This window comes from Periplaneta americana, chromosome 8 (assembly GCF_040183065.1).
Source record: "Periplaneta americana isolate PAMFEO1 chromosome 8, P.americana_PAMFEO1_priV1, whole genome shotgun sequence".
Taxonomy (NCBI): domain Eukaryota; kingdom Metazoa; phylum Arthropoda; class Insecta; order Blattodea; family Blattidae; genus Periplaneta; species Periplaneta americana.
The window spans coordinates 32,004,568-32,021,494 of NC_091124.1; the positions used below are offsets into that span (position 1 = coordinate 32,004,568).

Below are 16,927 nucleotides of genomic sequence, written 5' to 3' on the forward strand. Positions count from 1 at the left end.
TTAATAACATAGAATTTAGCTGTAGCAATATGGTGTCATAACTTGGGATTTGTTTACTTAGCGTAATGAGATTTATTTTGATTAGTTTCGCAACAATAATTGGACTTCCTGTTATATCCTGTTATTTAAATATTTAATTTAGGGTTGATTCATTAACTCTTACTGTACAAAATGCCCCTTATTTCAATAATTCTATATCACGCTAAATAGTCATTGTCTACAATAAAGTATTATCGTCATCCCTCATTTCTCCATATTTTTCGACAAATTATACAGTCGAGGAACTCTGAACAAATTAATTACACCTCAATAAAAAAAGAGTTTTACGTGGGATCGAACACGAAACATTTCGGTTATACGGTGGAACCGGCACGCTACTATATGAGCTACCGAGACAAGACACTGACAGCAGCAGTCCAGAATGTAGATCCGATAGCAGACATTTGCCATTCGGTACAGAGAAGCAATGATATTTTGTTACCCGAGCTATGTTGTGAAATCCTGGCCTTAAATGGCTGTCTTCTTCGTGATCCTTATTCTGATCCTTGTCCTTGTTGTGGTCCTTGTAACAATTCTTGTTCTATTTGTCATGGTACTTATCGTTATACGTCGATATCGAGTGAACCGCGCTGTAGAACTTTAACTTCCGACAACCAAGAATCGTCTCATTCTTTTTAAGGGTAACTGTACATAAACAACATACAGCATTTCTCAGAAGATACTATTTTTGTTGCTTTGTGAGTAAACAATAAAATTTAAAAAAAAAAAAATCTTTCAATAAAAGTTGTTTGTTTTTAAAAGTAGTTTTTTCACTTGGTTATTTAACGACCCTGTATCAACTACGAGGTTATTTAGCGTCGATGGGATTGGTGATAGCGAGATGATATTTGACGAGATGAGGCCGAGGATTCGTCATAGATTACCTGACATTTGCCTTATGGTTGGGGAAAACCTCGGAAAAAACCCAATCAGGTAATCAGCCCAAGCGGGAGTCGAACCCACGCCCGAACGCAACTCCGGATCGGCAGGCAAGCGCCTTAGCCGACTGAGCTACGCCGGTGGCTTTAAAAGTATTTTCCAATGGCACCTTCAATGACCCATGTTCTCATTTGAAATGTCGAAGTTGACCACAGGTACCCCTACTTCCGGTTTGTTATGGGAAATGATACTTACTACTACCAATAGATTCTTTACATAGGTTTCGGTTATCAAAAAATTTTATGAACAACCAGTATCACATAGTTTTCGAGGAAAAAGCCTGATACAGGTGGTCTGAAACACCTGGTGTGTGTGTCTTTGTTATAATTTTCATAAGTTATAATAAGACAATTTTTTTATCAAATGTGAAAGTTTTGTTCAGAATGGGTTGGCAACACTGTGCAGGCTTATTCACGTTCAGACATCAACGCCAGCCAGATGAGTGGCGATTGTTCATAAACACAGCGAAATTTAGTCAAGGCTGTACTTTTGCATAATGACAATGAATTCCCATCAATATCTGTGGCACATGTCACTGATATGAAAGAGACATATGAAAATTTCAATTGATGCTAGAAAAAATCCAGTATACAAAATATAACTGGAATATATGTGGAGATTTGAAGGTGATAGCTTTATTGCTGGGTTTGCAATTTGGATACATTAAATTCTGCTGTTTGTTGTGCGAATGGAACACCACGGATAGAAAGTCTTATTACATTTGGAAACAACAGTCTAAACGTGTATCTTTTATTCCTGAGGGAAAAAAATGTGTCAAATATCCTATTAGTAAATCCTAAAAAATAGTACATTTACCTCCCATGCAAATAAAACTGAAACTTAGGAAACATTTTGTAAAAACAGTTGATAAAATTCTTCGGCATTTAAAATCTTAAAATCTAAATTTCCCGAAGTTAATGATACAAAAACTGAAGGAATTTTTATAGAACCACAAATAAGATCACTAATACTGGATATGAAAGTTTTGAAAAACTATTAAATCTACTGGAAAAAGTAACGTGGAAAACATTAAAAAATATCTGTTTCTCTTTTCTCGAATATCACAAAGCAGAAAACTATTGTGAAATAGTGATCTTGTGAATTCATATAAAGCAACATGTCTTTAAAAATTAACTTCTTGGACTGTCACTCAGACTTCTTCGGGAAAATTTTAGGGCTTATACCGTTGTGATGAACATGGAGAGCGTTTTCATTAGCAGCTGAAATGGAGGTGCCAAGGTAACTAAAGTCCCACCTACTGCTGGACTTGAAGGGAGACAACCCAAAGGCAAAATATGCCCGAAAATCATCAAAAGAAACTTATTAAGTAATCCAAAATGAGGTGTACATTTATCATTTAGCATTATGCAAACACTAATTCTATAAAAACTTTAAATTTGTGTCACAAAAAACTCTGCGTGAAGGAAAAAATCTGAAAGCATATTTGAATTCAGCATTGCAAAGACACTTTTGTTAGATTCAGTTAATTTTGTTTTTGTGAAAGAAAAAATTTAATTTTATTGACCAGTGCTGTTATTATTATTATTATTATTATTATTATTATTATTATTATTATTACTATTATTATTATTATTATTATTATATTGCTTCATCCTCTGTTCATGAAATGTTGCTCGTAATTATAGTCCCGTCGCTCTTATTTCCGGCAGCCAATCACGTTGTAGGTCGGCTACATTTAAACGTGTGCGTCTTGTGATTCGCTGCTGGTGACGTTATGCACTTTCTAAGGCTCGATAAATACACCATGTCCCGCTTAGAGGGATCGAGAAATAAATGCTCTTCACTTAAAATCAAATAAAGATATCGTTGTAATTTACATCTGACAAGATGGAGAAACTGTCCAACTTTATGCACCGAAGTTTCAAGACAGCTGTAAGGTAATTCGGGGGAAGACGCCACACCTAAGGCATTTCTTGGGTATGGAATTCAAACCTGACGTGATAAGGCAATAAAAACAATTTTATCGTATTTTTCAATTATAATTGGCTCTGTGTAATAATCGGTTCCTTTCCAAGTATGTGTATTATTAACAATTTTTCATGTTAAAAGAATTCGTGCCAGGGTGGCATCTTCCCCCATATATACGGGGAAGATGCCACTTGGTATGGTGTAAGATGCAACAACACATAAATGGCATCCATAAAATAAACATTGGAATATTATGTATATTTTATTACAACTATGGAAAAACATCTATGAAAATAATTTATAAATTTGTTTCATGATTATTTTGCAAAAATTCATTACTTAGCACACAATTCTGAATGTTGGTACGAACCTGCACCACATTTCATACAATGCAAATTATCACCACTGCAATCTTCGTGCAACCATTTCTTGCATGCGATGCACTGAATCCAGTCACACTTGGGACCTTTCTTAACGTAAAAATGTCCATTACAAACAATACAAAATCATCATCATCATCCTCATCAAAACTATTGTCACTGTCATCGTGACTAATCACCAGAGGAAGAAGATGAACTTCCACATCTCTTTTTCTTCCTTGGTTGGGAAGGTTTCTTTTTATTTCTGGCGTTTTCCCACATAGTTTCTCTTCTCTGTGCTGTAGTTATGACCTCCGCTGTTTGGTTTCTACGTCCACAAGGTTTAGGTTTTCTTACTTGAGGAATAGGGCTGAGTATTTTCAGAGTCGAAATTCCATTATCCGTTATGATGGGAGCAACTGTTGATGTAGGTCTACTGCCACATGCTCCGCTAGTGGAAGGACCTGGTGAACCTTTAGTAAGTTTGAAGATTCCATCCGTCGTTTCAGAGTTCTGTATGGAATACCATACATCCTCACTGCAAGCCCATAACATTTTTCGTCCATACTTTACATCTTCAGCAGCTCGAATTAAATTTTATCCTGACCAAGATGTCTGATCTGTTTTTATTTTGTAGTCTCGAGTCATCATCTGTATAGAAATGAAATGTAAATTACATTTTTAACCTTTGATACCATTTATAAAGTGTCAGAGAATCTGTAAAATAATATAATGTAAAATACGTATTATCAAATAATATTTCCACAACATAATTTATGGGTTAAATAATGTATTTCTTAACCATGTTGCGTCTTCCCCCATTTACAAGGGGAAGACGCCACTCACACTTACTTGCCTACTGCCGCAAGGTTGTTGCCGTAGCTGCATGTCTCGTGTGCGTAACAGAATGCACAACTCACGTATATAACAGATATTCCATTTAAAATGAAATATCAGTCTATGAAACTTAAATATAAGCAACGGAATATTATAAAGTATGTAGTCACCGGGCTACATGCTCACACGATCCAAAATAACGGCGATGAAAAGGGATAAACTAAGACAAATGCACACGCTACGTGTCCACACCGTCAACACTCTTCAAACTAGAAGGTCCGCGCTGACCACTGCTGACACATAAAAGAACTGCAAACAAAGTTGCGTCTTCCCCCAACTGGCGTGCGTAACTTTTTTTTTTTTTTTTTTTTTTTTTTTTTTTTTTTTTTTTTTGCTAGGACACCAAAACAAGCCTGGTGCCATTTTGTAGGAGAACACGCTATGGTAAACATGTGAACTCCACAACATAAAGTTCATTGCGTGCTATGGCTATAGGCATCCAACAAGGGAAACTCGGTGCGCAGAAGCCAGCGGGCGTGACTGTCTCGCGCAGATGACGTATACTCCCATTTCCAGCATGCTCTCAAGCCTACTGCAGGGGAGTAAGAGGGTATAGCATGCGCGCCGCGAGGAGTCCGAGCTGAGTTTTGTTTGTAGGATACCTATAGCAGAAGAATCCGTCATTTGACCATTCTTCTTCGTAGAGGCTACAGTCACAGGAAATGTGTATCTGGACATGTTGCAGAACTTTGTTGTTGACCAACTTGCCCCAGGATCGGTTTTTCAGCAGAATGGGGCCCCATCTCTTGATCACCAACTTGAGTTCATGGATGAAAAATTCCCCGATAGGTGGATCGGAAAACTCGGATCCCTTGCCTGGCCACCCAGGTCACCCGATCTGACTTCATTGTACTATTTTTTCTGGGGCTTTGTTAGGATGCTGTGTACCAAAGAGACAGAGCTAACACTTTGGAGGAACTGAGACAACGGATCACAAATGCAGCTGCGCTAGTGACCCCACCAATGCAACAGAACACTTGGCGGGAGGTTGAACACCGTTTAGATATCTACAGAGCAACTCAAGACGCACACATTGTGTTGCATTGAGCATTCTTCGAAACTCGGAGAGCTTTTACATCATGTTGTGTAGAAAGGTATTTTAATAAACCATTACTTACACTTAAATTATCGCTTATTTCTCGATCCCTCTAAGCGGGACAAGGTGTACTTAATATAATCGCCCGCCATTTTGGTTCTTTCGTTGCCGTTCGCAGAAAACACACTCAATTATTTTCTCAAATACAGTGCGTTTGATTTATTATGATAGGAGCTACCACATGATAATGTTTAACGGTGCGACAAATAGATTCCGCGTCTTGTAGCAATGCAACGAAAGAACAAAAATGGCGAACTACCTGCCTAGACTTTATAGAGCTTCACTTCCGAAGGCGTAAGCAAAGAGGAGGAGTCACGTCGGAAATAACAGCGACGCGACTATAGGAAAATGGAGTAAAATAACATTATTATCCCAAGAATAATTCTGGGAAGAGAATCAAAGCAATTTCCAAAAATATTTTTCCGATTACAGTATTTTGGGAATCGATCGGAAGACAGCCAGTACGCGAAACACAAAAGTATCGTCCTGGTGACGGGATATCCAGGCGTAATTACTTCCTTCGAAATAGGGAGATAGGTGATTAGGGTGACGCGCCGGTTGTCTAACTCCCAGGGGAGCCCCCTTTGCTTCCCAATCGATAGACAGGATGTGGATGGAAAAAAGATCTCCGTGCTCCACATGTAACATTCGCTGACGTGCAACCCATCAGAGCCAACGCACAGAACTCATCCGGCGAGTGAAGACATTTACATCACATCATTATTTTTCTCCTCTTCCGAGTCTATTTAATTTCAAATTTACTCAGCAATTTCTCCCCTTTGTCTCTATTCTTCTCCATCGCTCCCCCATATCCTTCCTTCCTTGTTTATTCTTTTAACGTGGAACTTTTATGCGCTTGACGTCCCAGACAGAGGTCTGCATCGGACGTTTTCGCTCCAGCGCCAAGTAGTTCATAGCATAATCCGATAGGTAGCGCACATGCATGATGGGTAAAATTGTCACGAGCGATAAATCCTCGAACGGTATAAGCCGAGCGTTAGACATTCATTCTTGTTACAGTGATGAACTGTGTAGTAACATCATAGATGTTTATCATTTCAAAACTTTGCAGTGTTTAACTAACCTCTCCATAGTACAACTACAAAACTTGCTTTAAAATGTAATTTAAATGTTGTAGGTAAATGTTTTTTTTCCCCCCCACACAGGAGTGATTTTATTTTTGCCACATCTGATAGATGTTATTGGATGTAAATGTAATTATTATAAACGGAGAACACAATCACGATAATGCAAGAACTGTATCAAGTTTTATAGTAATAATAATAATAATAATAATAATAATAATAATAATAATCTCTAATAATTAGTGCATCAATCTTTGCGTCTGTAACAGTTGTGCAGCATGATTATTCGTTTTATTATATTTTCTGTGACGTTATCTCTGTACTAATATTGTTATTAGGCCTAATCTACTGCTATATCAATAATATTTTGTAAAACGTTTCTACACTGTCGCAGTATATAGGCGGAACACTATGTATGGACCTATCATATTATATATGTGATAAATCAAATATTGAATAATTATTAATTAGCAATAATAACTGTATATCGAAGTTTTTCATACTATTTTATTTATAACTTCATGTTCCTGTTTTGGTACGTTCCATTGACTGTTCCATTAAACGTGTGTCATAAACGCAGAAAATAAAGCCTTATTTTTACCGTGTGAGCAAAACATATGTTTATCTTATCTGTCGCCTTCCATACAAGATAAGACATGTCGGTGAGATGACCTTGTACTGTGCTTCTATTTATTACGAGCGTATCACGACCGATCGTATCTCACTCGAGGGTGCGACACTCGACCGAGTTCAAGCGAGCGATTTAACTCCAATGCAACACTCTGGTCCTAGAAATCTGGACATCCTTTCTGTTGATATGGTGACGACAATAATTACGGTATACCTTGGATGGCTGAAATTATGATATGTTTAAAGCAAAGAAGGTATAGAATCCAGCATGCCGTGATAAAATATAAAGGAAAAAATAATCAATGCGACATCATGAACAATTCATTATTATTCTCGCACAAATATAGGTGATTAATAAATGCGGAGAGTGTAAAAACAGAAATAGTTAAGCTAATACAGTCTAATTACAAAGAACTTAAATGTGATATTAATTTTCAAATGAATTCAATTCTCTGTAATTAAGACCTAAATATTATTAGAATTATTTCAAAGAACTCATTGGCGTCATAGTTATGTGTGAATCGTTTCGACTATCAATTGCATTGTTGTCTGGAGACTAGCCTCATGGAATGAGGAAGCGGTTATGAAGTAGTTAACGTGAAGGGAGCCTTAAATTTAAATGCGGGGAGCATAAAGACAAAAACAATTAATTTCACATAGTCCAATATTCTAATATAGTACCACAGTTTAGTATATACAGTCACGAAGCTCAATACGTAGTAAATATGCATCCATAGATAGTTGCAAATCACTAGGATCGCTACTATCACCTCATTACAGACAATGCGAAATAGTACCTGCACAGTCTATTGTTCCTAGCACCCTCACAACTCAAGCTTCGTAACTGTATATACTAGATTGTGATAGTACTTCAACTGTGGTATTAATTACCAAATGAAACCAATTCTCTGTAATGACATATTATTATTCATTATAACAGCATTTCAAAGAACTTATTGGCGTCATATTGATGTGTGAATCGTTTCGACTATCAATTGCATTGTTGTCTCTAGACTAGGCCTCATGGAATGAGGAAGCGATTATGAAGTAGTTACCGAGAAGGCTCTGTCTTGTTGAATTTAAATGCAGGGAGTATAAAAACAGAAGTAAAAATAAATGAAGGTTTCAAAGCTATAGTGGGCCAAGCGCTATTTATTAAAAACAGAGAAAGAAAGAGTTAAAGTTAAGTGAATACCATAGTTTAATGAAGATTGACATATCATTTAGTTTTAATATGTATACTTTATATTACCTCTATATATTTCCATTGAATTATGGTTTTAATTTCATTTTAACCCTTGTTTTCTACGGTTTTAGTAAATTCCCTCTTCTTTCTCATTCTAATTTTTAATTTTATCGTTTCTATATATATTCTTATTATAGGCTACCATTTGTCTTTCTAAATTTCATTTCTTTCTTCATTTTGTCTTTCATTTCCTTTCATTGTTCATTACTTTTCTTCTACTTCTCATCATCTGACTTCCTTCTCAACCTGTACTTATTCAGCCTTTTTTTTCTATAAGTTACTTTTTTCTCGGACAAATATTTTCTCCGTTTCCTCCCACCAACTTTTCTTTACCTTCTCTTTAATTTTGTCATTTCTTCATCATACTTTTCCTTAGACATCACTTCCTATTCACTTTCTTCTTCTTCTTCATCTTACTCATCCCCATATCTTTCTTCCCTCTACTGCTCTTCCTACTTGTCTTTGTCCAACTATTTATTTTATCCCTTCACCTCGTTTCTTTTGTTATTCTACTTACTCTTCCCGTCTCCTTCCCTCCTTCCCCTTTCCTTCTTTTCCCCTCTCCCTGTACCCCTACATTTCATCTCCTTTCGTCGAAATCGTTCTTGGCGCCACCACAATATTTTCTCTGCGATAAAAAAGCAAAAAGTATGTTGTCCCACATTCACGGCAATATAGACGAGTTTTCTTCCTACAAACAGGAATTGGAATTTAATATAATACAAAAATAGACTTGAGAAATCAAGATTTATTCTTACAGAAAGCCCAGACAATATTTCTAGACATTCCAGTGAAATAACACGAAAGCTCCACTTCAATATGTATGACTTCGATTGTACGTCGACATACAATGAATGATGGAAGAGGATAATAAAAATTCTATTCCAAAATGTCAATCTCATGTTCATCGTATTAACGGACTTCATGCATATTATCACAAGTAATATCACGAGAGGTGGATATATTCAGCGCTCAGGTATTTATTCGAAAGCAGGATACGTATTTAATTAAAATATTTCGCGAATAGAGTAATAAATAAATAAGTAGGTAAGCAACTAAGTAAATAAATAAAAAATAAATACATAGGTAAATAAATAAATAAATAAATAAACATGTAGGTAGGTAAATAAATAAGCAAATAAATAAACATGTAGGTAGGTAAATAAATAAGCAAATAAATAAACATGTAGGTAGGTAAATAAATAAGCAAATAAATAAACATGTAGGTAGGTAAATAAATAAGTAAATAAATAAACATGTAGGTAGGTAAATAAATAAGCAAATAAATAAACATGTAGGTAGGTAAATAAATAAGCAAATAAATAAACATGTAGGTAGGTAAATAAATAAGCAAATAAATAAACATGTAGGTAGGTAAATAAATAAGCAAATAAATAAACATGTAGGTAGGTAAATAAATAAGCAAATAAATAAACATGTAGGTAGGTAAATAAATAAGCAAATAAATAAACATGTAGGTAGGTAAATAAATAACTAAATAAATAAATGAAGTTAGATTAGATAAATAAATAAATAAATAAATAAATAGGTAAGTAAGTAACTAAGCAAATAAATAAATAAAGAGATAAATAAATAAATGATTAGGTAAATAAGGAAATAAATGAATAAATAATGATAGATAGATAAATAAATAAATAAGTAAAAATATATAAATAAAGATATATAAAAATAAAGACGTAGGTAAGTAAATAAATAAATAAATAAATAAATAAATAAATAAAGAGATAAATAAATAAGTAGGTAAGTAAATGAATAAATAAACAGATAAATAAATATGTAAATAAATAAGTGATAGATAAATAAATAAATAAATAGGAATATAACTAAGGTGATAAATAAAGAAATAAACAGATAAATTACCAAATAAGTAAATAAACAAATATAAATCAATCAATCAAGTAAATAAACAAATAGGTAAGTAACTAACTAAGCAAATAAATATAAATAAAGATATATAAATAAGTATGTAAATAAGTAAATGAATAAATAAACAGATACATAAATAAATAATTAGGTAAATAAGGAAATGAATAAATAGTGATAGATAAATAAATAAATAGATAAGTAAAAAATAAATAAATAAATAAAGATATATTAAAATAAAGACGTAGGTAAATAAATAAATAAAGAGATAAATAAATAAGTGATAAATAAATGAAGAGGAATATAACTGAGGTGATAAATAAAGAAATAAACACATAAATGACCAAATACGTAAATAAACAAATATAAATCAATCAATCAAGTAAATAAATAAATAGGTAAGTAACTAACTAAGCAAATAAATAAAGATATATAAATAAGTAGATAAATAAGTAAATTAATAAATAAACAGATAAATAAATAAATAATTAGGTAAATGAGGAAACGAATAAATAGCGATAGATAAATAAATAAATAAATAAATAAATAGATAAGTAAAAAATAAATGAATAAAGGTATATAAAAATAAATACGTAGGTAAATAAATAAGTAGGTAAGTAAATGAATAAATAAGTAGATAAATAACCAAATAAGTAAATAAACAAATATAAATCAATCAATCAAATACACAAATAAATAAAAAAATAAATATGCAAATAAATAAATAATACAATGTATCCTTACACAATATAAACCACATGGTACGGTATGTATTTTATTACTCATTTCGAGAAGCTTGTGTTCTGAAGCGTAACTAGCTCGCATCCTGGTGAAATATAATACAATTGATGCACACCAGTTTCACCACATTCACATAGTGGGTTGTCCAGTAATTTATTATTATTAATCTATTTTGGAGATAACACCATATTTAATGGAATGACATTAATAAGCGATATTTCCCATCTAGTAGCACTGTATTTAACCAATCAAGATTTTTTATAATTCTCTTTATTCACGAAAGATTCAGTTTATATTTAACGCTATATAATTTAACAGTATTACTAGGAGTGGATTTCAACGCTTCCTTGGCTAAATAACCCACTAATTAATTTTCCTTGATTCCTTTAAGACTGGGTATCCATATAAATGATATCACAAACTCTTTGGGTCGATTTCTAAAACGAGGTGTAGATCCCGACCATGGCTTTAAACCGCGTTTGGATTTATAAAACGAGGTCTTTTTCACTTTTCTGAGCCATGGCTCGAAACCATGGTCTGAAGCAGAGACCACAGCTGGGGCAAGTTTAAAACCACGGCTTCGTGTATACAAGATGGAGGAAGTAGATCAGCTGGATGACTATGAAAGGAAAATTTGTGATTACAAATATTAAATCTCGGATTAGAGCGATGAGAGACAGGAATAATCCTTTGTAATTATATAACGACGATAATTTCTGGCGAATATTTTCGGTTTTCGAAGGAATCAACGCAAAATTGAGCAAGAATACTAAATAATAATCTGCAACGAAATGCAAGAGGCGCCAGGTTGACAAGTTTTTTACACCTTCTTGTTGCTTTGAGGGAAGTAAGATATAGGTCTAATATTTTATACTAATTACACCTTTATGTCTATAAGACGATGTAACTTAATTCTTAGTGTTTACAGTAGTTCTGGACATTTTATTTAATACTCGAATATAATGTGGGCCTACAAGAATATGTATGAAGCAAGCGTGATTTTGTATTCTTATTTTAAGTTTTATGCTACTGGGGCTTTCCACGTAGTAGGCCTATTATATATGAAAATAGAACCATATAATATTTAAGTTTCAATTGCAACTTTAATCCAGTTAATATTTAGGTTATTGATTCGTTAGACTCGGGTTTTCAGGTAGTTAATGTTGGCAGTAGCTTTGAACAAATGATAAACTACAACATAAACGTTCGACTTGTGCTAATCATTTGGGAAATATAATTCCGGTACCTAAAAATCAGTTCCCCTTAATTAATGCTAGTATTTTAAACACACATATATTCTGTAAATTAGCAAATATAACAATACCTTAGCTGAGAACAAAAGAACGTGACTTACTGGAATTCAATAAAAATATTAATCCCGATGTTCATTTCTTTCTAATATCGACTCTTTACAAGAATAAAAATCGATTCTTAGCTGCGTTGCCATATATAAAACCCAAGAACCTCGGTTTCTTCTCAAGCCGCGTCTCGACTTCGATTTAGAAATCGCATAAGGATTCAGACTTCGATCGCGGTTCAAAAGCCGGGGTTTGGAACCACGATTTCGTCCGTGTTTTAGAAATCGACCATTTGAGTTGTAAAATGGTATATGAGTTGTTTACAATTTACCTCTATCCATGATGTGCACGACTTCAGCAGAAGCTAAGCTTTTATAGCACTGAGTGAGTCCGCAAAAAAGATATTCGATTCAGTAGTCAAAAGGACGATCTAAAATGTACACCTCCAAGGAGAAACATAATGTTTACGCTGTAATTTAATGAGGGAAATGACGTCAAAGCAGCAAACTAGCAACAATAAGAACAAGGGAACGCATTAAATGTGATTGGCAGGCCTCAATATTTCAACGTACCTGAGTACCATTAATGGACACAGGCAGATGGCGAAGATGGTTACCATGGAGATGAGGTACTTCTGGTTTCTCTTCTCTTTGCGCACGTCCAGTTCGGCCTCGTAGAGGTCGAAGTTGCCAGATCGCTCACTGGGACCGCGGAAAGAGTACTGGCTGCTGCCACAATCTTGCTGGCTGCCCCTGTAAACAAAAGAGAGTTGCTTACTAAAATAATATTTCCAGCTCCAATTTCAGTATATATCTTCATTTTCTATAAGTTTTAAAGTGATATATATATATATTTTTTTTTTGCCCATTTGATGGTCTAATGCATGTTGAAAAATTGACAAAATTGCCAAGTTACCAGAAAAAATAAACGTCATATATTTTTGATTTTGCTGGTTTTACCTCGTGTTCAGTTTTGAATGGAAACTTCCGGCAAATATTTTTTTTATGTTCACGACGTCATAGCTTTGTTTGTCGAGTCTAACCAAATACATGATTTTACTGATTTCATAATTTGCAGTATTTAAGAATGTCTCAATTTCGTACTCAACTTTTTAATACCGGTATTTCAAATTATGCCCGTTATTTAAAACATGTATTATTTTATCACGCAAATAAGAAAATATTGAATTTACCTGTTAACAATTATGACAAGGCTTCGTCGTGGAAGTTGTTGGAATTGTAGCCTGTTTCACAAAAAATCATTCACGTAATGATCTACTTCATAAAATTACTGCTCTGAGCGCCACTCGTAAGGTCGTGGCTGAAAGCGAAAACATCAATGGATAAAATATGTATTCAAGCATTAACCTATATCGGTATGCAATTCATTTACATTGATGTGTAACTAATGTATCATCCAACCCCTGGCCATAAGCTTGAAACGGTGGAACCAAAAAGGTGTACTAGTATGGCCGTCAAATTACCCACAGTTCATCTCTTTTTCCGGTGTGTTTATCAGCTGTTTGTTCGTATTATTACGATTACAAACTGTTTCGTGTTGTGAATATTTCAAATGTGTAGTCAAGTTCTGCAGGAGTTATTTTTTTCATTATTAAGCTAATATTCTGTTCGGCTCAACTGTAGAATATGTCCATTGATGTGTCCCCCTATGCTTTAACATGTGAAGGAGTGCCAACATCCTTCATGATAAAGGAAAGAATGTGGAAATGTTCAGTCCATGTCACAACCGTAACACTTTTAATAAATATATAGTGAAATAGGCATTGATATAATAATCTGCTAGTACTCCTGTTACCTCCACATCCATTCTAATCATGACCGAAACCGAAAGTAGCAATTTAATATTTGGAAATCGGCGGTATTTCGCGGTGGATTATGGGGCGTAAAAGGTGTAGTTTGACGTCATATCCTTCGCACCAATTTCAAGCATATTTGCCTGGATTACTCCCTCCTTTCTTTTTATCCTCTCAGGTATCACCTCTATTCCTCGACTTTTGAATTCCCTACCGAGTAATGTCAGAGACTGTCAGATATGAAACCAATATAAAAATAGACTAAGGAAATATTTTTCAAACAATAAAATCCTTGTTAACAATAATAGCTGTTTCAAGTTTCTCAATGTTTAATGGTTATAAATATCACAGAATAGATAGGGTTAAGGTTGGTAATATTGTGTTACTAATAATATTATGATAGTTACTTTTGGGAATTTTTTTACAATTTTACTGAGCGAAAGGAAGATCGGTTTTTTTGCGTCAACGTATTAAGGGAATGTTCGTGGACAAGTTTCTGCACAAAACCGGTCCTTCGCTGGCTCATAAAATTATAATAAATTCTCAAAAATAACTATCATAATATTATTAGTATCACAATATTAGCAACCTTTATCCTATTTACATTATTATTATTATTATTATTATTATTATTATTATTATTATTATTATTATTATTATTATTATTATATGGAGGAGAATGGAATGTGTGAAGTGGACAGACAGAATAAGAAATGCAGCTGTGTTGGAAAGAGTGGGTGAAGAAAGAATGATGCTGAAACTGATCAGGAAGAGGAAAAGGAATTGGTTACGTCACTTGCTGAGAAGAAACTGCCTAATGAAGGATGCACTGGAAGGAATGGTGGACGGGAGAAGAGTTCGGGGTAGAAGAAGATGTCAAATCTTAGACGACATTAAGATATATAGATCATATGAGAAACGAAAATGAAGACAGAAAATAGGAAAGATTGGCGAAAGCTGGCTTTGCAGTGAAAGACCTGCCCTTGGGCAGAACACTAAATGAATGAATTATTATTATTATTATTATTATTATTATTATTATTATTATTATCATTATTATTATTATTATTTCTTACCAACGTTTATTAATGGCTCACTTACATTACTTACCTAACTTTCATTATTCTCTTTCATGTTGTTCTGCGATCTAGATATTAATGTAATAACTATTGTAAACCAATTGTATTCAATTAGAATTAAAGTCTGACTGAGCGGAAGAGAAGGCCTATTGGCCTTAGCTCTGCCAAATGGAATATAATAATAATAATAATAATAATAATAATAATAATTTTATTATTATTTATTATTATTATTATTATTATTATTATTATTATTACAAATATTTTCTGTATGCTATTTATTTATATTGATGTACAGTATAATTGGTCGTCTACCTACTTCTTTGAAGACAAAACTAAACTTTCTATAATTTATTTTATTACAACATTTTCACAATCGCCGCCGAATAATAACAAATGAATAACACCTATCGACAAATATGAATAATAACAAAGTAATGGCACCTACAAATAACAAACGGCGATCATACATGAAAATGTTAGCGTCCAAAAAGAAACAATTTATTTAAATAAAATGTTTAATAATAATTTATATTTTTATTAAGATCGGCCAAGAAATAGTATGCAATACATGTGTTAAGTGAATAACAGAATCTGGGAAATAGAGAAGGTTTGTCTTCGTCTCATCTTTTATAACTTTTCCTCAATTATGTTATACCACGCTTCTATCGCAATATAGGTCTACTATATGTACACCCTTTATTAAATAGCACTAATTTACTTCAAGCCCGTAATAGCAGTAATTTTTCAATATATCCATCGATAATAATAATAGAATTGCACGGACTATTTCGCTCATGCACAAATTTACTAATGGAGTGTAAAAATTCTATACATTCAAGTAATGAAAGCAATTTATCATCATAATATTATCTTTTTTAAAATTATGAATTGTTTCATTACTACTGCTTGTCAATTGTTTACAGTCGATAAATAAACATGGCGCCCCTTCGAAACACGCGATTTGGTTTATGAACTCTAACGTATTTAATAATTTTTATTATATTTCATCAACGTGGCAGTATTAAGAAATGATTCTTCTTGAAATGAAAGATTTAATTCAAAGTCTTAACATAAAATAATGATTTTAATGTGTCTATGTTTTATTTCTGGAAATAATTGTCGCAGGTAACGCCACGAGAGTAGGCCATATCAGCCAATGAAATATGCATAATACCAGGTTCGTAAATGGAATATAGTAATATAGGTCTTTCCTTCATTTTATTTATTATTTAATATTATAATCGCAAAATATTTCTAAAAATGTCATTACAGATTTAAATCTTTCTAGTTAAACTTCGGCCTACTCGTTACTAAAGTTTATCGTAAAATTGTCGATAAGACTAAACCTTCTCATAACATTACCTATGATTAACAGAAGAACTTCAATTACATTAAGTATTCACGAATTTAACCCGAGTTATATTTTACGTATCGGAACAAGAAGTTTTAGTTCACACAATTTAAACCTAAGTTTAATGTTTTAACATTTCCTGTATGCTAATATTCTATTCTTTTTATCATAATGTGGCGTAATATCGCACATGCTTAACAAACAGAGAGATAAGTGCTACTAATTCATTGCGCTGCGGCAGTGCCTCTTGTGGTACAGCTATGAATTATTCATTATGTAAAGAAGAGTCTCTCAAGTGGCGCTTTCTTTTGTTACCGCCAGCAAAACAGCTGAAGTAGAGGTTTTGTAAAACAGTTGAATCGCGAATGAGATTGCAATAAAATTGTTGTACCGTGAACTGATAAAATGCGTTTTATTCTGAAAAGAATGAAATCAAATGACGATGCATTATATTTTAAATGTTAAAGGTCAAGCTGGGTTAATTTAATGTTCAGCTTGAATGAAAACGGAATTTTAAACCAGAGTCATATTAACTGGT

General features: G+C 33.3%; 1 protein-coding gene across 1 annotated transcript in view; it reads right to left on the minus strand.

Annotated features, from left to right (window-relative positions):
- LOC138704630 (prolactin-releasing peptide receptor) overlaps nt 1-16,927 on the minus strand; it is a 751,251-nt gene that overhangs the window by 46,566 nt on the left and 687,758 nt on the right. Inside the window, exon 5 of the mRNA XM_069832712.1 lies at nt 12,716-12,895. Coding sequence (XP_069688813.1) covers nt 12,716-12,895 — 180 coding nt within the window. The remainder of the gene's footprint in view (nt 1-12,715; nt 12,896-16,927) is intronic.